The sequence below is a fragment of the Onychomys torridus genome, chromosome 2 (genome assembly GCF_903995425.1).
Source record: "Onychomys torridus chromosome 2, mOncTor1.1, whole genome shotgun sequence".
NCBI lineage: Eukaryota > Metazoa > Chordata > Mammalia > Rodentia > Cricetidae > Onychomys > Onychomys torridus.
In genome coordinates this window covers 21,018,004-21,043,441 of record NC_050444.1, presented here as the reverse complement: position 1 = coordinate 21,043,441, position 25,438 = coordinate 21,018,004, and the positions used below count along the sequence as shown (strand labels likewise).

Sequence of the window (25,438 nt, the reverse complement as noted above, 5' to 3'; positions counted from 1 at the left end):
TGAAGAAAGCAAAACCCCTGAATCAAGAACTGAAATTTGACTGAAGTGACTGGAACTTAGTGAGTCAGAAAATATGAACATAATTGGAAATACATGATTTTGCCCATATTATTACTGTAATTTGGACTTCCTTATAAGGAAATTTAAAGGCTTAAAAATTGTAAATAACAAATAATGAGATTTAAGAGAAATCATTTAGTAAAGGTATAACAAAAGTGAGTGAAAGAGAATGCAGGGGAATGTTACATTGTCCGAACCACAAATGATAAGTAGTTCAGGAGCTCAATGCTGTTTTCATCCTAAGCCATGATTTGGCTTTTTGTTGCCTTGGTATTTACATGTACAGAAACAATAGTGTTAAAACTTGGTAGTGCCTTAGGACAAATAAAAGCAGGAATGCCAAGCTATTCTTTGATACTCTTCAAGAACATGTGCTTATCAAAATAAGTAAAGCCAGTGCTTTGTGAAGCACTAAGCATTGTTTATTAAATCCTGATGTTTGAATATATGCCTTTTCTAACATTAATATTCAAGTTTATTAACATGTATTCATTGTATATAGTGATGGGTTTAGTACAGACATCTTCATGTAAATATATCATTTATTTGGCTAAATCCAACCTCTTTCCCTCCTTTATCTCATCTCCCACTATTTCCATTCATTCTTATAGTCTTGCATCTACTTTTATGTCCCATATACATGTATTATAATATAGGATATGTAAATGGAAGAGAACATATAATATTTGTCTTTCTAAGTCTTACTTTGCTTAATATGATTATCTGTTTGAATATTTTCTTGAGGATGACATAACTTTATTCTTTGTGGCAGAATAAAACTATTAGTCTATATATGCATCCCATTTTCTTTGTCCATTCATCTGTTTCAAGACCTGTAGGCTGATAGCATAGCTTGCCTTTGTGAATACTGTTGAAAGAGAGACTGTAAGAATTATTGTGGCATGTTGATTTAGAGTTCTTTAGGTACATACCTAGGGATGGCATAACTGTATCATCATGTGGAAGTTCTACTTCAAGTTTTTGAGAACTCTCCACACTGACTTCCATAGCAGATAGATTATCTACATTTTCACCAGCAGTACATAGGGTTATGTCTTCCTCACATCTTCACCAGAATGTGTGTCCTTTTTTTTTTTTTTTTTTCATGATAGCCATCTGACTGGGATGATGTGAAATCTCATTGTAGTTTAGATTGTATTTCCCTGATGACTAAGGACAATGAACATTTCTTTTTCATATTAATTGGCTGTTTCTTTGTTTTGAGGACTGCCTGTTCATTTCATTAGTCCATTTGGTTTGCTTGGCTTTTGGTATTTAGTATTTTTAGTTCTTGTTATAGATATTAGTCCTCTTGTCATTAGTCCTTTATCAAATGTATAGCTGGCAGATTCTTGCCCTACACTCTAGGCTGTCTGCTCACTCATTTGTTCTTTTTGCACAGTGCTGAAGTTTTGTAATTTCATGCAAACCTGTTTATCAGTTCTTGGTTTCATTTCCTGATATAGGACTCCTTTTCGGAGAATCCTCTATATTTGTTGTATTTTTCCTAGGTTTTCTTCTAGCTGTTTCAAGTATTACATTATGATATTTGATACATCTTAAATTGACTATAGGTAAAGGATGAGAAATAGTAATCTAGTTTTATATTTTTACACATGGACACCCATTTTCCAGCACTGTTTGTTGAAGAAGGTATCTTTTTTTTTTCTAGTGTGTATTTTTGGAATCTTTGTCAAAAGTCAAATGGCTTTAGCTGTTTCTGGGACCTTTATTTTATTGAATTGATCTATCTGTTTTGTTTCTTTGGTTTTCTAGTATAACTTGAAATTGGGTAAGGTAATATTTCCAGCATTGTTCTCTTTGCTCAGTATTGCTTTTCTTTCTCTTTGGCATCTTTTGAAACATAGACTGTAAGAATCACTGTGGCATGTTATTTAGAGTCTTTTAGGTACAAACCTATGGGATGACATAACTGTTTTCATATGAATTTTAAGACTTAGTTTTCTATGTCTGTGAGAATGTCATTGGAGACTGCATTGAATGTAGATTTCTTTCAGTAATATAGTCATATTAATCCTACTAATCCATGAGTGTAAGTGTTCTTTCCCTCTTTTGGTGTCTTCTGTTTTTATCTTGAGTAGTTTTAATGATGTCAAGGTAGAGGTCTTTCACTTTTATGGCTAACTTTATTCATTAGTGGGATTCTGTTTTGTTTCAGAACTATTGTGGATAGAACTTCTTGCTTAAGTTCATTCTTGCCAAGTTCATTCTAGGGGTATAAAAAAGCTAACCAATTTTTATATGTCGACTTTGTGTCTTGCTACTTTCGAAGTGCTTGTTAGTTCTAAAAATCTGGTGGAGTTTATAGTATCTGACATATAGAATGATACTGTGCAACTAAAGGTACTTGACTTCTTCCTTTCCTTTTTGTTTCCATCTGTTATTGCTCTAGTTAAGACTAAAAGAACTCTAAGAGTTGAGAAATTAGACATTCTTTCTTTTCCTGGGTTAGTGAAAATGCTTTGATTTTGTTTATTTTCCTGCTTACCATAATGTTGATTATAGGTGTTGTATATGTCCTTTTTTATATAACTCTTGGATTTTTCAGGGCTTTTATCTTGAGGGGTTGTTCTCTTATCAAAGGCCTTTTCTACATCTGTTGATATGATAAGGTGATTTCTGATCTGTGTGTAATTCTATGAGGTATTTTGTATATTTTGTACTGTTCTTGAATTTCTGAAATGAAACTCAATCATGGTGAATATTTTTTCTTTCCATTTTATATGCACGAGTGTTTTGCCTGTATGCATGTCTGTACTCCATATCTGTGCCACTGGAGGTCAGGCTTTGGATCCCTAGGAACTGGAGTTACAGTTGGTTGTGAGGCACTGTGTGGGTGCTAGGACATGAATCTGGGTCCTTTGGAAGATTGAACAGTGAGTGTTCTTTACTGTTGAGCCATCTTTCCAGCTTCATGAATGATCTTTTTGGTGTGCTCTTGAATTTGATTCACTAGTATTTTCTCGAAAACTGTTACATCAGTGTTTATCGGGGATAATGGCCGGTAATTTTCTCTTTGCTTATCTACTTTGGGTACTAGGGTAATACTAGCCTCATAAAATGAATGTAGTAAATGCCTTCCTTTTCTATCTTGTGCAATGTTTTGAGGAGTGCTAGTTTTAGCTTTCTTTAAAAGGCTGGTGGCACTTATTAGTGAGTCCATTTAAAACTTTTTTTTTTTAATTGTGCAACGCTGGTTACTGTTTTAATCTGCTTAAAGTTGTTTATATCCTCTTAGTATAATTTTGGTTTGGTGGTAAAAGAGTATTGGCTTAACAGGCTTGCGTTTTCATTGAAATAAACTTAAAAGACACAATTAAGAAAACACTATTAAGTAAGAAATGTTCTTCATTGGTGGTGATACTATTAAAGATAAGATCCTGAGGTCAGTAACTGAAGAAAATAGAGCAACAGATAACTAAAGAGTGAGAAGGACAAGGAAGTGGGAGACCATGACATTGTTTTCATCTATATGTAAATACTATGAAGTAAGTCCTCTAAATCTGTTTTCATCTACATGTAAATACTATGAAGTCAGTCCTCTAAACCAAAGCTTTAAATGAATGAAACACAACCAAGAACATGTAGCTGATGAACTGGGTGTGCATCAGAAAAGGAACACTTTTACTGATTGTCTTCAGAGGAAATGACATTTTTCACCTTGTTGGATTTCACTTATGATAAGAGATGAAGAGTTAAGACTATAAGAGACTAAAAGCCATGAATCAGAAACTCAGACCAGACCCGAAAGTCTGAGATAGGATTGGGATTTAATTCAAACAAGGGACAATACAAATGAGTATTCTGATGAGCATTTGGATAAAAAATAGGTGATCAGAAAGATTTTGATTAATAACAATGACTAAGGTAAATGGTGATCTCATCAGTAATATAGTTAGCCTTAATGACTCTCAGTAAGATGGGGCATTATTACTTATGGAGTCCTACTAGTATCATCTTCATAGTGAGGTAGCGGCTTTGGTTTCCTAGTTACAGAGTCAATAAATAATAAGCATTTAATTTTTCAGTTTACATGGAAAATACATGGGCAAGTCTCTTCCCTTTTTACAGATTTGTACAAGTAGCAAATTTGATTTATTCTACTTTGAGTACATCAGACTCAAAGCCAGACCTAAAAACCAGTACTTTGATATTTACATAATCAGTGCCCAATTTAAAAAAATGAGTGTATTTTATTAATATGTCTCTGTCCTTTATGAAGCAGCACAAACATAATGGCCACTGTCTTGAAACTCTTTGGAGCATTTTCACATAATCCATTGTTGTCTGTTATTCAGCTTAACATTTCCTAAATTAAGTATTTACTAGTAATTCAGAGATGACTCTGCACTTAATCTAATGGGGGGAAAACTGTAAGTCATAATAAGAATGCTAAAATCGAAATAAAGAGCGATGTAAGATGCTATAGATAAACATCTTAGAAGCTCTAGCATTTAGGGTGATTATTGGTGAACAGATGAGACTTTCACATGTAAGGGTATTCTAGGCCAAAGGATGTGACTAGAAAAAAGCATGTATTATGTTAAAAAGCATAAACTAAGTTATTAGGCTTCCATCAGTCATTCTACATCTTCTGCAGATTTAGTAGTAAAAGGTTTCTAAGATTGGTCTAAGCTAGTGTGTCTTTTTTGCAAAGTGACTCAGGCAGTGATGTAAAGCAACATAGGGGGTGAAGAAAGGAAGTGGATGGAAAGTAAGCAGAGCGACAAATTCTTAATGGTCCAGAAAATGTATAATGACAACAAAAATGATCAGGAGGAAAAAATAGTAGAATGACAGAATTTGGCAAAGGGTATGTGAAGTATTGTTTTGGTATAGGAGTATATTGAAAAAGGGTTTTTTGTTGTTTTCCTAACCTCAGTTACCATTAAGAGTCTTTCTTTCTTTCTTGGAGCATAGTTTAAAATGAAAGGCAATCATATAAAGTCTAAATTGCTACCATCAATATATTTGTTTTATAGTATGAATAAACTAGAATGTTAATGATGGTTTTCATAACTGTTGAAATTAGCTGCCTTTTCCTCAAGACTCTTAGTTATCGCCTTTCCTAACTTGCATGGTTGGGGGCAAGAACAAATGATAAGTGTTTACAAAAAAAATGAAGGTATAGAAAGGTTTTGACTCTTTCCTGGATGTTCACTAAGCTGTCAAAACCATGGATACTTGAGTCTAATGAAATTAGTCATATATTTTAGAAATGGAATATTATTCTTTTTTAGTTTCAATGTTTTTCTTTTCATCACTCAGTCTCAGAAAAGAATTGATCTTGGAAGGACTAGAAAATAGTCAGTTTTTATAGAATTTAATATGGTAGGATTATTAAAGGAGACAAATATGTATCTATTTTGACTGTCTCTACTCAGAACTTAACTTCCATGAGAGAACGGACTGAGCATTTTCATCACTGTATTACCAGCTACTGGGACATCTTGCACACAAAATTTCTCAGAAAATAATGAATGGATGAAATTAGTTCTTAACCTAAGGAAAGTTATGTGGACTCATGATTTTGTCATAACACAGGAATAGCAAAAGGAAACCCATTTTTAATCTAGTCTTCATACATATTGATATTATTTGTAATTCCATTATTCATCGGCAAATATATAGATTTTTATGTCTTAAAGTTGAATAGATTCCTCTATGAAACTTAGATGCGTTAGTTAATATGCTAATTATATTAAAATGTTAGGATACCTTTTGCAAAATTTTTACATACATAATATTCAAGGTTTCAATGTGCTGTTTAAGAATACTGTATTAAAAATCTCTTCAGTTTATTTTATTGAAAACGTCTGATTTTGTTTTTGTTTTTGTTCAGTTTTAATCGCTTGGATCTACCACCATATAAGAGTTATGAACAACTAAAGGAAAAACTTCTTTTTGCAATAGAAGAGACAGAGGGATTTGGACAAGAATGAATGTGGCTTCTTGTCTTGGAGGAGCTCTTGCATTTAAATACCCCAGCCAAGAAAAATTGCACAGATAGTGTATATAAGCTGTTCATTCTGTACAGTTAATTTTCTGAATCTCTCAAAGTATCAATGTTTTCCGTTCTTCCACAGAAATATGCAAAACATTTCATCATTTTCTACTTTATTTATTGTTCCCTTGAAATGACTGACCAGGAAAAAGATCATTCTTAAATTTTGAAGCAAGAGAATTTATTAAGAAGTATATATCTATATAAGCATATGACAGTGGCTCTAGTTTTATAGAGCACCAGGTGTACTAAACTTGGCAGCCATTCACTCAAAAAGCTCTGAATTTGCTTTGCCTTGTTTCTGTTATCCAGGGGAAAAGTGCAAATGTTCCATGTTCTTCTCCCTAGGTGACATCTGGTTGTGTTTAGTTGCATGACTGTTCAGGAAGGTATGTAGGGATTAGGCCAAGTCTTTAAGTGTATTTTCAAAATGCTGCTGGCTTTTCTGAAGACAAGTACTTCAACTTACCGAGTTCTAAATAAATAGATAAAAATTTCCCATCATCGTTATATCAGTAAACACAGAAGAAATGTAATAGATCCAGTAGTGTCTAGGAGCAGCTGGAATTGATTTGGTGAGCAGCAGAGGTCTATTTACATGTTACTTTGGGATGCTGGATATTTGTGGAATTTCAAAGAATCAGGCATTTCTGTACTTAACATTTTTAAACTTGTAATGTGCTTCAAATTTAATTAATAATAAATTGATAGTTTAATACTTAGGGATATATAAAGGTACTGAACTTTGATGCTTTTGTGCTCAAGGTTTAGTTTTATGAAATTAGGATGTAATTAAACTAAATGGATCAAAAAGCTGCATAAGTATTTAAATATTCACAATAAGAATTTTCTATTAGTGTCTAAATATCCCCCTTCCTTTAAAATTCATGAAACTTGTTTCCAAATTCAGTAGGTACATTAAAAAAATCCTTCGTGCCCATTTTATATAGTTCAAGTTGTCTCCAAATAACACTGATTTTCATTATGAGGGCATTCATGGTGTATAGAAAAAATTAAAATCTAATATAAATGATATTGCTACTTTTAGCAAACTGGGCTTCCTAATTAATATAAAAATATTTTCCATTTTTATCCTTTCAATATGCACTTCGAAGTTCATTAACTTAAAATTTTGTAACTATGAAGTTCACTTAGAATTACAACTTCTACTCACTAGTTTAGTTTTGCCAAGATTTTATTTTTCTACATATTTAGATTATGTTCTTCAGTTTTATTCAAAATTCAAAAAGAAAAAAATAAAACCAGTAATTTTCTTAGTTGATAAACTACAGAAAATCTGGTTATTTTCAAGCTTAAAGAATTTTTTTTAATCCTAATATATGACAAGTTATATAGTAGAGGTTGGCCATTCTTAAAGTATGCATAAATTATTCTGTAAAATAATAAACTTGCTATGATCGAAAGTATTGGCTTTCATTCAGTGGAAGTATTTGAGACTATCATTTTGCAGACATGGTTCAAGGTGGCTTTCAGGTGGGATTTCAGGGAGCTGGTCCTTTTTGTTACTTCACACTGGTAACAGCCCATAAGACCAATCCAGTTTTCTGGTGAAGACTAGTTTGCAGACCTCATCAGGCCTGTCAATCTTTCGTATGCAGTTATATTTTTAAGACATATAGACTTCTCTTATCTTCTCAGTAGTGGACATAAAAATCAAAGAGATGTGGTTCACTTCCTGTCTTCTCTCCTTCCCATCCCTATTCTGAACTGGACCCACTACACAGTCATAACAAAATGGGAGATGTGGGAGACTCAGAGATGGGCTAATAATACATTATAATAGTGATGGTTCCCAATATCACCAATAAATTGAGCCAAGGGAATGGGTCATAGGCTTAAAACAATTTTACCACTCAACTCGGCCAGCTATCTTTGGGGAAAGAAACTGCTATTTGGTTTTTTGTTTTGTCCTTGCCTTTTTTTTTTCTTTTCTGTACTTTCTAGGCAGTTGAAAATGAAAATGTAACTATTTCCTCCAGCTGACTTCACCCAGTTCTCCTGAAAACTAAATAAGGTGTCGTATATCTACTCAATTCCCAGACAACCTTGCTTTTGTTTGGGGTTGCAAAGACCCTAAGAGTAAGCTGCTTCTGAACTGAGAAAGCTCCTGATATATACTAGGGAGCGGTAATGGAGTTTCCCTGAATCTGAAAACTCTTACAATTGTATGCCCTGAGCTGTCTCTTTAGGAGACTCTGGTTCTTGGAGAACCATGTAGATGCTCCTGCTACATTATTGCTACATGTTCATTTTCTGGAACCAGGCCTAACCTTGCCCTGTGGCTAGTCATGTTTCCTGCACTACAGTATTCTCAGTAAGCTGAGGCCAAACAAATGTAGTTTATTGTAGGCTTATTGTGTCCTAACATTTAAACATTAACATAATCTAGTAAACAATGAAGAAGCAAAACAAATCAGTTATTGAAATGCGAAATAAAAGTTCTCCTGTAACATGCCCTACTTCTTAATCTGTTGAACATAGAGATCACGTTTAATGTCACCTGGGAATTTGACATAAATCTAAAATTGCTATGTCCTAAATTCTAAAAGCTCTACTCCAAAATTCAACCAAGGAGAATGCAACTAAAGTGATGATAGTATTTCTTTTTAAAGTAGTAATTCTATGTTTTTCTCATGAACTATTTATTCTCTTGGTCCTTGTGGTTAACTTGGCGTTTTTTTTTTTTTCAGTATACCTTTTTAAAAATGAGACAAATCTGACAAGCTATGTTGTAGCATCCATTGCCTGTTGATGGTTCACACTGGGAGTATTTTGTTATCAAGAAGTGACTACAGGTTCACTGCCGAATATGAGGGGAAAGGGGACAACAAAATAACCAAAAAGACCTCCAGCTTTTCCCTGGTGTGCTCAAAGGCCTATGCTCCCCTAGCCACTGCACTACCAATAAACAAATCCAAATTCAGGTTTTATACAGTCCTCAAAGGTAGGAGACACAGTTAAGGAGAGGAAATCACCCACTGCTATGTCTGTAGTATGTTAGCATATAGAATACAACAAACTATGTGCATGGGGAAATTAACCTTCTCAAACAAAGTGAGGTCTGGAATGCACACGGAGTCAGATGGGAATTTTACAGGAAAGAGAGATAATGGCATTAAAGGGTGTATTCTCTGAGTAGTAGTCTCACCCTTGGGCCCACATCAAGAACGAAGGTAAAATCTTATGAATAAGGCTCCTGAAAGTAAAAACAAGGACTTAGAAAATACATAGAATCTTGTGTCTTCCTGGTCATTTATCCCATGTAGGAAAACAAATATATAAAAAAAAAAAAAAAAAATAGGTCATAACAGCTTTAAAATTTTATTAGTATATATTCACTATACAAAATAATGGGTTTCACTGTGACATTTTCACATGTGCTCTGACATGTCCAGCTCACCATCACCTCCTTCCTCTTCCCAAGTAATCTGCCTTCTACTTTCATGTTATTTGTTTGTTTGTTTAATTTGGATCCACATGCAGTATCCATCTGAGCTTATATAGGCTTAACAAGATCATCTTCAATTCCATCCTTTTGGCTGCAAATGAGGTAATTTCACTTTATGGCTTAATAAAACTGGTTTGTTAATATATACATTTTCTTTGTTCACTTGATAGACATCTACACTGATTCCATAACTTGTTTGTGAACAATGCCACAATAAACATGAATGTAAAACAGCTTTAGTTTTAATAGCCAATAACCAGAAAAAATTAAATACCTTCAACAGATGGATAAGAGTATATGATCTGGCTAAGTGAAAAGGCACAATCTCCAAAGATTATATTCCAGAAGTTTCATTTTCCTAAGAGTCTTGAAATGACAAATGTATAGCAGATTAGCTGTAGGGTGTATCAGGAATATAAGAGGAACTGAAAGTTGCTGATTGTGGCTATACAGAGCACTGGATGTCTGAGTAAAACAAGTATGTATCTTGTCTGTGGTGGTAGTTATAAAAATTTGTATAATAAAGTTACTGAGAACTAGACATAAAGTGAGGACATCTAGAAGTCGTAAAATCTGAATTAAGATCTACAGATCATACCAGTATGTTTCTTAGTTTGTTTTAAAACCATAGTTACATGACACTCAAGGGCAAATAGGAACAGGGGTATTCAGTACCTGCTTGTACTATATTATATAATTTCTTGTGAATCTTAATTATTTTAAAATAAAGAAGGTCTATAAAGCATCAGAAGATAGATCCTCTAATCAACAAAAGTCTTCATTACTGGAAAATACCTTGTTTCACAAAAAGAACTCTCCAGAATTTTTTGTGTGTGAGTACTAGGGATTGATTCCAGGACTTTTGAGGTGGCAACAAAAATTCACTAAAAAAGCCATTCTAAGGGGTAAACTCACAGAAGCAGCCAGGATACATATCTGGTTTAAAAAAAAAAAAAAGAAAGAAAAAGAAAGAAAAAAGCCCTTATTTAAGAAGTACAAGGACCTGGATATAATGTAAAAAATTTAAATTCTTTAGCATAATATACTAATGTGAATATGAAAAGTAGCTAAAGTTCATAACTCAACAATTACTGAAGATATGAAGTGGCTGCTAACAAAAGTCAAGAAGGGAAAAAAAATGAAGAAAAAGATAAAACAAAACAAAAAACCCAAATCCAAAAACATGCGAATGAAGACAATTATCATGTTTTTAAGCAAAACACAATGTGTCAAAAATGGAAATGAAATTAGAAAATGAAACAAGTTAATTTCAAAGTCATGAATATGAAAGCCAAAGAAGACTGAATATAATTAACTGGAGTCCAGAAGACAAGATGAAACATGGATTCTCAGAGGGTGATTTGGAATGAAGGACAGCTGATAACAACTGGATTGGCCTCTCCAAAACGTCTATATTGTAAGATGTGGGAAAAAAAATTTTCTGTACTAAAACTGTCTGCTGCAAATCAAATTCTTGTCTCAAAAAGCAGTTTTTTTGGACAGTTAAGGAAATCTGAGTATGCCTTGTTACGAAGTAATGTACTAGGTGTGGTGATATATTTGTTTTGGAAGGTGTACTTATTCTGAAAAGCAGCTGAGATAAGGGTATGATATCAAAGGTTTAAAAATCCATTATATATGAATAGTATATACATATATAAATATGATATAGCAATGTATTAACACCTTAAATCCAAGTACAGGATGTATTTCCAATGTTTGTTTGAAAGTTTACATGGTAAAACAGGAACAGCACACACCTACACATTTTGCTGGAATTTATTAAAACATTACACTTCTCATGTCTTTTGGAGAAAATAGACTTATACACAGTCTCACATTTATTTAGTGTAAGTGGCATTCAAGTTTCAGGTGTTACAAAATGTTAAGTTTGCTGTGGTGGTGCCTCAGACTGAAGTGACAGCACCTTGCCTGTTAAATACATCTATTTCCTTCTCACCCTGAAGTCTGTGTCCCTCCATTCTATAAAGGATTGCAATTTGTCAGGTGACAAATTCAACCCATACATGAAGCTATAACACATTTTAAAAAGGAAAATCATTCCACAGTATTTTTCTTTATCTGGGCTGTCTCCTATGACACATCACTTAAGTTCTTTATGCTAGGAACCTACAACATCATAAACACCTAACTCCTGTTTTTCCTTTTCTCTAAGATAGCCAACTTTCAGTCAGTTACAACATGGAAACCATTCCCTCATATGCCACCTATTCACAAAGGTTTCTTTCAAAAACCTCTCATCTTGATGTGAGCAATTCTTATATATCCCATACCATTTTTCCTGTTGGTGTTCCAAATTGAAAATGTCTGTATGAACAAGAGACGTGTATTACTGCCACTCTTAAGGCAATGTGGCAGTTTCTTTTACCCATTTACTTATGAAGAAAACCAGAATTTTGTACACTTATTGTGTAAAATGGTCACACATCAATGAACTGGGGGAAAAAACCCACAGAATCATTATGGTTAATGCATCATCTTTATAAATGAATGAAGTGCAAAGTATTAGGTACATTGCTGCCTTCTCCAAAAAGTTCTCAGTTCTTGTCACAAACCTGTAAGCAACTGAGCAGCTTCTGTCTGTATCTAAAGTGAAAAAAACACATTACATATAAATAGTGCAGCCAAAATCTGAAAATTGTTAATTAGACTGGTTTCTAGGAGTTTCAAGATAACAAAGACAAGACATGGTATGAATAAGGTCCCTGGACAGTGATGATTAGATGAGACCCCAAGAGAACTCTAGTTCATTCTCTTTACCTTCCATAGCCTGCCCCCAAGTCCATTCCCCCAGTGTCAGAAATGGAACCAGGTCTTTGTATGTGTCTGGTAAGCATCTATGACCAAGTTGACTCTTACGTTTTAGAAATCATATCTGATCATATATACACACACACACATATGCATATATATACATATGTGTGTGTGTGTGTGTGTGTGTGTGTGTGTGTATATATATATATATATATATATATGTAAAATAGATACACATCGATTAATTCTACACTGCAGCAAGCAACTTCAAACATTTGGTGATAGTAACTAAAGGGTTCTCATGTTAAACTGTAAAGGTAAATAAACAAATGGGTACTTGTACTTTCCACAATACTATGCATTTAAACAATTATGCTTTTAAAGAAGTTCTCAGTTCATTTATTTACTAATGCCTCAATGAAAGCCTATCTGCCTTACTTTATTACAGATATTTTACCTGTTTATCTTCTTCTGTGTGTGCTGGATAACCCTTGGCTTTTACCAGCCAGAAAGCAGCAAGCTTTTTGTTGTTTAGCTTCAAGTATGTCTTTCCTAAAAGCAGCAAGTTTTTGCTGTAGAAGTTTGGATCCACTGTACATAAGGAAGAGAAACAAAGTCAGCTCCAGAGAAATAGCATTTTTATTTTTATAGGTTTAAATTTTTTGGTCTAAATTCTAATAAAATTGTGTGGTAAAACAATGATTAGGCTAATATAATTATTTTGTTCAATTGTTACCTTTCAAAAACCACCTTAATATGCCAAGCGGTGGTGGCATACACCTGTAATCCCAGCACTCAGGAGGCAGAGGCAGGTGGATCTCTGTGAGTTCAAGGCCAGCCTGGTCTACAGAGCTAGTCCAGGACAGGCTCCAAAGCTACAGAGAAACTCTGTCTCGAAAAACAACACAAAACAAACAAACAAACCACCCCAAGATGATTAATTATGTGTTGAATATACTTATGGGCTCCATATATTTCTATACCAATGTCTCACTTTAAGAATTTATTATATGGTATCTTCATGCTGATAGAACATGAGCTATATAAGAACCATTTTCTTTTTAAACCACCCATCTTTATTGTATTCCAATCGCCTAGAATAGTGTAGGGAAAGTAATACACTTAGTGCATTTGTTCAGTGAATGAGGGAATGCATGAATGAAGTCACGGTTAATATAAATTTAATCTATTCGTTAAATGTCTCCTATACTTATGTACAGAGAGAGAAACATGAACACAACTAAATGCTTTGCCAGATAAAAACTTATGTGCTATAAGAAGACACATTTAAAAAACAAACAAATAAACAAAAACGACAACAACTAATTGATAGATAAACATCTTGGAGGATGAACAGGATTTTAACAAATAAAGTAGAGAATATTCTTGGTTGAAAAGTACAAAGATTACCAATGTGAGAATAGAATAGTGGTTACCAGAAGCTGGATAGGGGATTGCAAAAGTAGGGAAATGTTTTTAACAATTTACTATAGGGGCTGGAGAGATGGCTCAGTGGTTAAGAGCACTGGTGGTTCTTCCAGAGGTCATGAGTTCAATTCCCAGCAACAACATGGTGGCTCACAACCACTTGTAATGAGATCTGGTGCCCTTTTCTGGTGTGTAGGCAGAACACTGTATACATAACAAATTAATTAATTAATTAATTAATTAATTAATTAATTAAATCTTAAAAAAAATTTACTACATATTTTTCAGACTTACAAGACTCCAGTACTTCCCAATACAAAGATGATATATGCTTGAGATGGAGATAACTTTTGATTTGATAATTACTTCATGTATGAATATACTTAATTACCAATGCTCCATAAATATGTATATTAAATAAAAATATTTTTTAAGAAGCCTATGAATGTAAGTATGAAAGAATCCTCTCACATTCTGTTTTATTTTTATTTATTTATTTATTTATTTATTTATTTATTTATTTATTTATTTATTTTTTGGGAGAGAATTCTGCTGTGTAGTCCAGGTAAGCCTGGAACTGAAAAATTCATTGTAACTCAGTTTCACATTACCTCAGTCTCCTAAGTGCTGGTGGTAACAACAGGCATGCACACCACACTCAGCTCTAACTTCACATAGTTTCCTCTTAATAACCTTGGCCTTTCTTTATTCCAAGCATGCTTTCTTAGGCCAGGGATGAAGCTTGGTAATAGAACACATGCATAGCACATACCAGGCAATAGTTTTTTAAAAAAAAACAAAGCCTGCTTTTTCCTGGATAGAACTATGATTACCTGCATTTGCTTAAAACTCAGTCATTTGATTTCTCTTCTGGTCTCTTAAGGACAGCAGACATACACATGGTACACAGACACACATGCAGGTCAAATACCCATACATAAAAACTTTTAAATTTTATCCCAATGAGAAAGATATAGCAAAATATATATTTATCTTGATTTAAAATTTTCCATGACATAGTCAACACCGAGACAATACTATTCAAATAGTTGAAATAAAATTATTTCACCTTGTTCTGCCCTGTGAAAGTATTTCAGAGCCTGTTAAAGAATACAAAGAGTAACATAGAATGGAAAGAATTAGATTCAATAACTGAGGGGGAAAAAAACACATTTTCTTTAAGATTTATTCTTATATTAAAGGTGTCAGAAAGTAAATGATTATTAAAAGAAATAAGTTCAGTAGGGAGATTAACATAGGTTCAATATAACACTATTAAGTCATCAAAAACTATGATTTTAATAATGAAGATCACTTCTTGTAATTACCCGGTTGCTACTTAAGTGTTTGTACCAGACTATCCTGGCACAAAGTTAAGGAACTGATCATGTGGAATTCAGCTGCTACCATTCTCTTAAGTCATGACAGTCACACTTCTAATACAAACTAGATATGATTAAATGGTGAATTCATTCACTGCTTATACTTTTTGATGTGTGTGTGTGTGTGTGTGTGTGTGTGTGTGTATTTGGTTTGGTTTGGCTTTGGCTGGGAATGTAAAGAAACCAGGTTCCTTAACATCTGATTGTATACCATAGATTCCTAGGAACAAATAACAACAAAGACTCCTTACTATGATAGGAGAAATACTAGGATAATTTGTTTCAACTGCCAAGTTCCTTATATTTTGAAAATTAAGTGATTAAATAAACTTAAGATTTTCATTCAGTAGGCTAGGAAGTTAGGTCAGTGGGTAAGATCCTGGTTCAAACCCCAGCATCCAAAGGGTGGACTTTAAAGCTTGTGTACAAATTCTTTTCAGATTTTATTTTAATAGGAAAATCAAACAGCCTTTAAAATATGAGGAGCCTTTCACACTCAAGAATCTTTTTAAAAATAAATTCTTACATGTTCTTCATTTCTCTAGATGACTTGCTATGTATAATATCTAAAACTTACTGGGTAACAATTACTATATTTCTTTCTCATTTTATGACTTCTATGTGGTATAGATTACAAATAGAAAATGGAGGTCTGTTTTCCCCATGAGCTACTTTAGCTGACAATATACCAGAATTATCAGCCTAAACCACTCACCTAAACAAGACAAAAAAAAAAAAAAAAAAAAAAAAGCACTCACCAGTCCTGGACAGTAAGTATTAAGCCTTTGTGATATTGTTGAATTGGATCATTAGAAACTTGCTCAAGTTTCTATCAGAATCAGATCTCCATATGTGTGGACACTGTAGAATGGTACTGTAGTTAAGAAATCGGTACTAACTTAACAAAGGACATCATACTACCTCCTCATAGGTGGAACTAGGAGGATTTGCAAACAGCACTTTAGCAATTCTTCTTTGATACCAAGGCATTTCAGCAAATGTATAGCACCTACAGGGAAAGAAGGATAGCATTACACATTCAAATTGTACCATTTTTACCCAGAGAACCAAACATTTTAATAGAATTATAAAAGGAATCCTCTATTATATTTTTAAATAATTGGAACTTTACATGATACGTAGTTGGTTAATATTCATACTTAGTTTATTATCTAGAGACAGACCTGTTTCAGGAGTTGAGTCTATTTTGTGATTAAATGGAAACAGCTGTGGTCACTTTGTGCCAGGTCCTGGATCAACATTTCTCTTAGAACAACTAAGTGACACAGGGTCGCTGTTACGATCTAAGTTGTCTTTTGAGAATGGGTTACACATATCCCAGGCTGGCCATGAACTCCTCGTCCTTTTTTGCTCATCTTCACTGTTGAAGGGTTTACGCCTGGCTTACTACTAGTTTTGAATTCTCTTAGATGACAAAACAATGTATTGTACATGAAAAACAATATCGGCCACTAATTTATGCCCATTTAAAAAAGAGTGAAGTAAATGATTAGCATCCAAAAATAATAACAACTTTCTGAAGTAGGAAAAAAAAAAACATTTCAGATCTTTGACTAGAGACTGAACTCCTTGAGGCATAGATTGTATCACACGTTTGCTTATTGATTAAGTGGCTATCCTTTGATAATTATTAATCTTCAGTGGGTAGTTCATCTGAAAAGTATTTCTTTTGTAAAGGAGTATGATAGACTTTTATACCAGCAAATATTTAAAACATTGGTATGCCCTCATATCAGCAAAATAATTCCTCATTTTGGACACAAGGTCACATTGAAACTGGAAGAAAGATTACATATTTCTCCAGAATATTCAAATCTCAATCTGATGTTTTGAAGATACAAAGACCTCCTGTGGCAACCTACTGTATTTATAAGAATGCAGTTTTATTTAGTACTGTAAATGAGGTCTTTACCAAGAAAGGAAATTTAAAGGTCTACAGAAAAAAATCTTAAAGTCTTTAGTTTTCTTGGGATTTTTATTTTTCTGGTGGTGAGAAAGGGTTTTCAGACAGGGTCTCATGTGAACAATGCTGCCCTGAACTCACTAATCTTCCTACCATTGTCTAAGTGCTAGGATTACAGGCATACACTACCATGTCTGCCTACATTGACTATGTTCTAGGAATACATACACAAGTGCTATTTAGTGATTTAATACTCAGCTCTGTTAAATAGTACTTTAAATAGTTTGTTTTGCTTAGATATATATTATAAAATAAAATATTGCTTATACATAGTATGAAATAAGATCACACTAAATAGGACAGAAACATTATTGAAATTTTCTTACCAAATACCCATAAGGTGAATTGAAGTAGCATCTTTAGGGTTCAGCTCAATGGCTTTCTGTTAAGAAATAAAATCTTTCTAAACACCAAAGCAGCAGTGAATTAAAAAAAGAAAAGTATAACCCTGCAATTTAAAGGGTAAGGGTGTGTATGTGTGTGTGTATGTGTGTGTGTGTGTGTGAATAAATACCACATATGTGCAGGTACCCATGGAAACTAGAAGAGGGTGTTGGGCCATTTGGCGCTGGAGCCACCTAATGTGGGTTCTAGGAATTGAACTCAGGTCTTCTGAGAGAGCATTTCTCAGCACTTTCAACCACTGAGCCATCTCTCTAGCCCCAAAACCTGCATTGTAATCAAAAACAGCATTTTCCCTCAAGATACATTCTTCCTCCTTTCACTGCCCCCCATGTGTGTTTATATGTGTTTAGGTGAGAGGTTAAAGCCAGATTGTCTCCCCAATCATTCTCCACCCTGACTTTAAAGACAGGGTCTTTTACCAAACCTGGAACTCACTGACTGGTTAGACCAGCTGGCCAGCAAGTCCCCAGAATCCTCTTGCCTTTGCCTCAGCCCACACTAGACTTAGAAGTGCACATCTCCACACTTAACATTTTACATGGATGCTGAGTAGTTAAGCTCTGGCCCTCATGGTTGCATGTCAAATATTTTATACACAGCTGTCGCTTCACCCCCATATTCTTAATTGGTTAAAGTTGTTACAATACACTATTAAAGACTTAGACTAAAGATATATTTTACAAGTTTCAGAAATTGGTTTAGGAGGTGAGAAACCCCATAAAATATACAAATTAATCTAATTCTGAAAATAGTTTAATAAAGTACAATTGTTACTATTTCTTTAAGATAAACGGAAGGAAGGATAAATAAATCGTTTTTGTCAAATTTAATTGAATATTGGAGAAAAGTCTTCCCTTTATCACCTCCCCCCAAATCAATGTGACACAAAACCATTTTATGTACCACTTTAAAAAGAATAAAACATACTGCTTCCAGAGCTGGAGGGATGGTTCAGCAATTAAAAGCACATGCTGCTCTTGCAAAGGACTTGGGTTTGGTTCCCAATACCCCTGTGACATGTTACAACCATCTGTAAGTACAATTCCAGGGGTTCTGACACCCTCTTCTGACCCTGGGCACTGCATGCAGGTGGTGCACATACATATGTATAGGCAAAACACTCATTAAAGAAAAAAGAATACTACTACTCCTAATTTATACTATAAGGTAACACTAATTCTGTGGTGCAATCTTAATTCAAGTACATTAAAATATAGGACATGCAAACAAACTGTAAAATGTAACAATGCTTGTTTGAGAAGTTAGGTGTCTTGATTCCTAGTCCAATGTTATTTTTCTCTAATAATTATATAAGCCAGAAACTGGAACTCTTCAGCTCCTGAAGAGTTACTGAGTAGCATACCCAGCCCATTCCTACATGTGCTTTGAGATCTACAATAATAAAAGATTTTTAAATGCTGAACATTTCTATGGTAGTTTTGTTCTCTGTGTAAGAATAATGAAATAGTGTGCACATAGAATATGAAATATATAGATTTCTGTGTAATTTTTACCACTGAACAAAAATTACTAAAAGAAGTAAATTAACTTTAGGAAGAAATTTCAAACAACATAAAATACACACAGCATAATCATAAACAAAATTATTACTACTAATAAAGGTGTGTCAATTGTATTAGACTATTATATTTTAACTATTGGGCATTCAAAACCTTCCACAGAAACTGGTTTAGCCTGTGACTTTTTTTTTTTTTTTTTTGAGACAGTGTCTCTCAGAATTGTCTTGAACTCACAGATATCTCTGCTGAGTACATGTATTAAAGGCATGTGCCACTACAGATAGCAAATTTTTAAATTTAATATAGTGTTATCAGTTGTGCTACAGATGGTTTAAAAAGTTTCTTTTGGAGCATTCACTCTTGAATGCCATCTCTCACACTGTAGAGAAGCTTGGGCTAGACCCTAAACAGCAGGACAAAGAGAGGAACTAAGATAGGTGAGAGGCCATCTTGAATCTCCCAGCCCACGTAAAGCATATAATGGTCGTAGCTCTACCAAGCAAGGCAAAAGCACTAATTCATTCAATTGACCCAGAAAATTGGAAGAAACCATGAACTATTATTGCTGTATCCCACTAGGCTTTGGCAATGCTTTTTAAAAAGAGATAGGTCTTGCTTGTTCTGCTTCCTCAGATAGGTCCCTAACTCCTAGGCTCAAGTAATCTCATGCCTCTGCCTTTCAAGAGTTGGCCTACAAGTATGGAGTAACATGTTCTCTATACAGTAATTGAAACTAAAACACATCCACTCAGAAAAATACTGACTTCTTAAATTCATGAACTTAAATCAGTACCTCAAAATGTTCCTTGATAATGTAGGCATTTGCAATCTTAACCTTGATGCCTTCATAGTCTCCAACATCACTAATGCAGATTGCATACCACTAAAAGTAGGAAAAATAAAAGATGAGAATACTCTTAATAAAAAATTCTCTCCAATTATTATTCTCATTTAGCAAAATGTTACTTAGCATAATGAAGTAAGAACAAAAGGTACAAATAAAAGCAGACATGCCCCCCCCCTAGGAAATAAAGGATAGGACACACAGAGCTATAATACAATGTAGAAAGTGGTGAAATCTAAGACAATTGCCAATATAATGAGAAATAACATCTGAATATACTTTTAGATAGGGTTGTAACAATGACTCATTGTACCGTCTCATCTCCTTTTTCAACATCTGTATTGCTGTAAATAGAAAGTCATAACTGCCAGCTATAACATCACCTTCATAGCCACTGTTGGATAATGGACCCAAAACTGAGACGATCTGAGTTTCTCTACAAAGAACTAAGTCTAAATATCTAAACTTCACGAACTCAGGTGTTATGGAGAGCCACCAGATTTACGGTACGTTTGGGAAAAAAAAAGTCTGCAGTTAAAAAATATTTGTGAAGACTTGGAGCAATTGAGCTAGTCTTTCTTGGGGGACCAGAAGGACCTGCCTTTGAGTTCTGTGCATACAACAGTTTCTTCTATATTCCTCCCCTCTGTATGAGCTATAGCTATAGGATCCAAATACACACAATAAAAAGATATAAATTTATTTAAATCTACTTTCCACAGAAACTCTGTGTCCTGGCATGTTTAGTAGAAATAAAATGGCACATTTTGAAACACACATATACACACCTCTCTATAGACTACTATTATTTGATCTCTGTTATCCAATAGTACAAATTCAGTTCATTAGAAGGGTTAAACAGGATTTTAAACTTGCTGCTCAGATCTCTTTCCACATATCAGAGCTATTGAATAAAATAAATCTCTTATGAATGGCTAGTGATACAGTTCAATGGCAGGGTGTTGGGGTATCACGTACAACCCACTGTACCACAAACACAAAACTTCTTTTTTTAAAAAAGGGATTTATTTAGCCGGGCAGTGGTGGTGCACACCTTTAATCCCAGTACTCGGGAGGCAGAGGCAGGTGGATCTCTGTGATTTTGAGGCCAGCCTGGTCTACAGAGCTAGTTCCAAGACAGCTAGGGCTGTTACACAGAAACTCTGTCTTGAAAATCAAAAAGAAAAAAGGAAGAAAAATAATTTATTTTATATATATATGGGTGTTTTGTCTGCATGTATGTCTGTGTACTGTATGTGCAGTGCACTAAGGACAGAATAGAGCATTAGATCTCCTGGAACTAGAGTTACAGGTGGCTGTTAGCTACCGTGTGGGTGCTGAGAACTGAACCTAGGTCTGCAAGACTAACACATGCTCTGTGCCATCTTTCCAGCCTCTAGAAAGTGTTTACTACCTATACACAAAACAAACATGGAACATTTTCTCCTTGATTAGCTTACCATTTATTAGACTATTCCTTAAGCTTATACGAGCAAGAGCTGATGTCATGCTTATACTAGCAATAGCTGAAGTATGCTAGTTAGTGTCTTCTCTTTCCATATCCACCCATTCCAATTTCTAAAATGTCCACTATCTATAGTGAGTTTACATTTAAACTTCTCTTGTTGTTGTGGTGGTGGTGGTGGTGGTGGTGGTGGTGGTGGTGGTGGTGGTGGTGTGTGAGACAATGTGTATGGAGGTTAGAGCACAACTTTTGGGAGTTGGTTCTCCTTTCTTTGGGGGACTAAGAATCTCTTGTTCCAGTTGTCATATTCTAGGCTGCCAGCTGCTAGCTTTATGGATATTCTCCTGCCTCCACTTCCCACCTCACTGTTGGAGTTACAACTGTAAGCCATCCTATCTCGCTCTGCCTCAATTATAGGAAGAACTAATCTAGATGCTGCTCTAGTGCTCCCTTGGGCAGCACATACACTAAAATTGGAACTATATAGATGCTGCTCTAGTCCTGCCTAACAGACCTTAAGACAAGTCTCTGAAGCATCAGATTGTTTCTAACTATGTTTGAGAACATAGCCCAGGAATCATTTCCGTACTAGTTAGAGGAGGAAGGGAAAGAGAGCAGTAGCAGAGTAAGACTCATAGATGTTTTCTCTTCCCTAGAATAGCAAATTTAATAGCTGAAACCCCCAAATCCCTTATAAGAGCTAAGGGAATAAATTGATGAAATTACAGCACCTAGTTTTAGCCTTCTAATAAGAAGTACTAAGAAAGGCAGAGGGAGACATTTGCCAGTGTATTGCCACCCCCTGTTCCTGGCAGCATGTTATGGAGAATACCCTTCCTCTTTGGTTAAAGTAGGGAGAAGGAATCAGTTCAAGCTTTTAGATTTACAAACCAGTACCAGTCCTGTAAAAATCATTACTTCTTAATATATTAATGTAGTTATTACTTAACTTTTTTAAAGTCTCTCTATTAAAGAAACAAATGTATGGATGTTATCAAACCAAAGGAAGATAACAACAACAATGAAGACAACAGTAGAGATACAACAGCAAAACTCCCAAGAAAGTATTAGCAATCAGTCCAGTATCACATTAAGGTTATTTACAAAAATGAATAAGTGACCAGATTATTCACCAAAGCAGGATTTCTCAGAGATGAAGGATTACTCAGTGTACTTAAATTATGTGATACACTACATCAACATGCAGAAATCATGATTACTGCAATAGCTGAAGAAAGATTTAACATTCATAAGAATTCTGAACAAACTAGGTACAGTAGAAATGAACTAAAACATCATTAAGGACCTACCTAACAAGGCCACAGTAACATCATATGTCACGGACAAAAGTTTCTTGGATATACTATTCATACTTGAACACAGAAACTGTGTCTAAGGAACTAAGGCTAATAGCCAGCAAGATGGCTCTGCCACAAAGCCTGAGATCCTGAATTCAATCCCTAAGACTCATGCGGTAGAAAGAGAAACCAAATTCCCACAAATTGTCCTGTGACCTTCCCAGGCAGGCTATGGCATGCTCAGGTGTACACACATACACATTAGATGAATGTATTTTTTTAATTAGAAACTAAAAGGGGTTGAGAAATGGCTCAGCAATAAAGCGCACATAATGTTCTTTCAGAGGATCCAAGTTTGAATTTCCAACACCCACATAATGGCTTAAAACTGTCTATAACTCCACTTCCAGGAGATCTAGCACACATGTGGTATAGAAATGCACACAGGCAAAACACTCCATACATAAAATTTGAAAATAAAATATTTGTTTAAATAAAAGGAATAAGGTTTTTCTATAAAAATATCAATAAAGGAGCTAAAAATTTTTTTGAGGTGAAAATACTGAAAAAGAGCTAGACAGAATTACAGGTACATGCCTGTAATCCCAGCACTAGAGAATCTACAGGTTACAATTTATACATATGTTTATTTGAACTGCTCATCAGCAGAATTGAACAAGCTGAAGAAAAACATCAGCTAACATGAAGATATATGCACTGAGATTATCCTGTCTGGTCAGACGAGAGGAAAAGGAATGCAGAAAAGGAAGCACAGCTTCTGAGAACTGTGGGTAGCACTAAACCTACCCATACATGGAAGTTTAACAAAGGCTAAATCCACCACGCAGCAGAGTAAAGTGCCGCTTGTAGACTCCTCATTCCCGCCACACTGCAGGTCAGACACACACGCCAGGAACCCGCCATAGAAGCTCAAACTGGCAGGCTGCTGCTAACTTGAGAGAGACAACTAGGAAGCTGTTTTTAGAAAACAATGAAGGGGGGCGGGGTGTTTAGACAAGGACTTACAATGTGGCCTAAGCAATTCTGGAACTCTCCATTCTCCTTCCCCAGTGCTGAGATTACAGGTTTATACCAATATGCTCAACATTAAACATAGTATGTCAAGTGCTTGCTATACTAACTACAAATAAAGATCAGTGACTTCAATCATTTGTTTAAAAATAGGCACACATAAGCATTCACAAAATATTTTATCAAGCATACTAACAGAGTTAGACTAGCTATTCAAACTCAAAACTGTATCAATCCTGTTTCTAGTCCTTTAGAGTGGAGCATTTTTTCTCCTCACAGAAGTTAGGGCTAACACATAACGTTTTATTAACTAACTCACCTTATGAGCAGCAAAACTTGACTCGTTTTTCTCTAGTGCTCTTTTTGCATACTCTAGGGCTTCATACACCAAAGCTTTTTTTTCCTCTTCTGAAGTCCTACTAAGCTGTGCTATGTCACGTGATGCTCGTGCCAAACGCCACAGTAACTCTGCATCTTCACTAATTTTGGACAAGATATAAAACTGTCTTAATTCACACTGAAAAACTGTTAAATGTTGTATCACTAATGAAAGTTCTTTCAGCTGAGTTAGGATGTATCAGGTATCATAGAAGAGGCATTATTAATACTATTATTTTCTTTCATAAAAGCCTTTATTTGCTAAAATCTATTGAAATTTTCCAAATTACATACAAATACACACACACACACACACACACACACACACACACACAAATATCTAAAACAGTGACCTCTTTAAAAAATATTTTTGTATTTCAGTTCTTTGAACACTTGTCCTCAAGCTCAATATATAACATGAGGCTTGATTTACTAACATTGTACTTCATACAACTCCTAACTGGATCAAATAGTACCATAAAATACATTAGCTTTATGCATAGGATCAAACTCTATAAAAATGGAACTGCCAAATCCTTTTACCCAAATACATTTGGCAAAAAGAGATGTGTGATAGTTACTTATTTGTACATGAATGAATGATTGAACAAATGCAGATGCCGTATGACATAGTTGAAGTAAGGGCATTAGACTCCTTAAGAACTATTATTTAAATATAATCATATAAAACAAAAAATGGTTAATAAATTAAAAATCACAGTGCAGAAAAAATGTTTTAACCTTGAATTACTTTTTACTAAATGTGTGTATTTAAAGCCTAATTTGTATTTGTTTCTTTGTTGATGAAAAATAGCATTCACTTAAATGTTGAAGCTAAAGGTATCAAAAAAGTATGTTTATTATTCAGTTACATGGAAAAATTACACCTCATAGCTTACTTTTTAAATAAGCAATTTAAAATGCTAAAACAGCCAACTCATAAAAAAACACTGACGAAGTAAAACTAAAGACTGATTTTATAGATACTTAGCAACTGAAGTTGATAGGAATGGGGCGGGGTGAAATTATTAATAAAAGTAGATGAAAAGCAACTCAGTATTTCCAGAAGTAAATACCTAGAAATGTCATTTAGCCATATTTAACTCATAGGGTTGAGGTTTCCACCCCTACCCCTGAAAGCATGCACATTGATATTCTACAGTAAACATGTAATCTAGAACTAAAAACAGAAAACGGAAGCGTTTGGTGTTTCTTTAAAAACTCTAAACACAGCTGCCACTCAGTAGTGCCATAGAACTGTCCAAAACTCCAGTAAAGTCATTTAAATCTTATTCTAATTAGGAATTACTTTTTTAAAAAACAAGAAATATGGGTGATGAGAAAATGCATATATTTAGTGATACTTTTATGAA

General features: G+C 34.4%; 2 protein-coding genes across 9 annotated transcripts in view; one reads left to right on the top strand and one right to left on the bottom strand.

Annotated features, from left to right (window-relative positions):
- Wwp1 (WW domain containing E3 ubiquitin protein ligase 1) overlaps nucleotides 1-9,404 on the top strand; it is a 116,388-nt gene extending 106,984 nt beyond the window's left edge. For 7 of the 8 annotated variants that reach the window (XM_036177718.1, XM_036177717.1, XM_036177719.1 and 4 more), the window contains one exon: nucleotides 5,924-9,404. In XM_036177718.1, coding sequence (XP_036033611.1) covers nucleotides 5,924-6,023 — 100 coding nt within the window. In that variant the 3' untranslated portion in view covers nucleotides 6,024-9,404. Of the gene's footprint in view, nucleotides 1-5,465; nucleotides 5,881-5,923 lie in introns of those variants that run through there. The other variant, XM_036177722.1, reaches the window with a different exon arrangement.
- Nucleotides 9,405-11,317: 1,913 nt separating this feature from the next.
- The window catches only part of Rmdn1 (regulator of microtubule dynamics 1), a 29,668-nt gene continuing 15,547 nt past the window's right edge, over nucleotides 11,318-25,438 (bottom strand). Inside the window, exons 4-10 of the mRNA XM_036177715.1 lie at nucleotides 24,007-24,166; nucleotides 19,842-19,931; nucleotides 17,450-17,505; nucleotides 16,061-16,148; nucleotides 14,827-14,857; nucleotides 12,787-12,920; nucleotides 11,318-12,161 (exon numbers count right to left, since the gene is read on the bottom strand). Coding sequence (XP_036033608.1) covers nucleotides 12,123-12,161; nucleotides 12,787-12,920; nucleotides 14,827-14,857; nucleotides 16,061-16,148; nucleotides 17,450-17,505; nucleotides 19,842-19,931; nucleotides 24,007-24,166 — 598 coding nt within the window. The 3' untranslated portion in view covers nucleotides 11,318-12,122. The remainder of the gene's footprint in view (nucleotides 12,162-12,786; nucleotides 12,921-14,826; nucleotides 14,858-16,060; nucleotides 16,149-17,449; nucleotides 17,506-19,841; nucleotides 19,932-24,006; nucleotides 24,167-25,438) is intronic.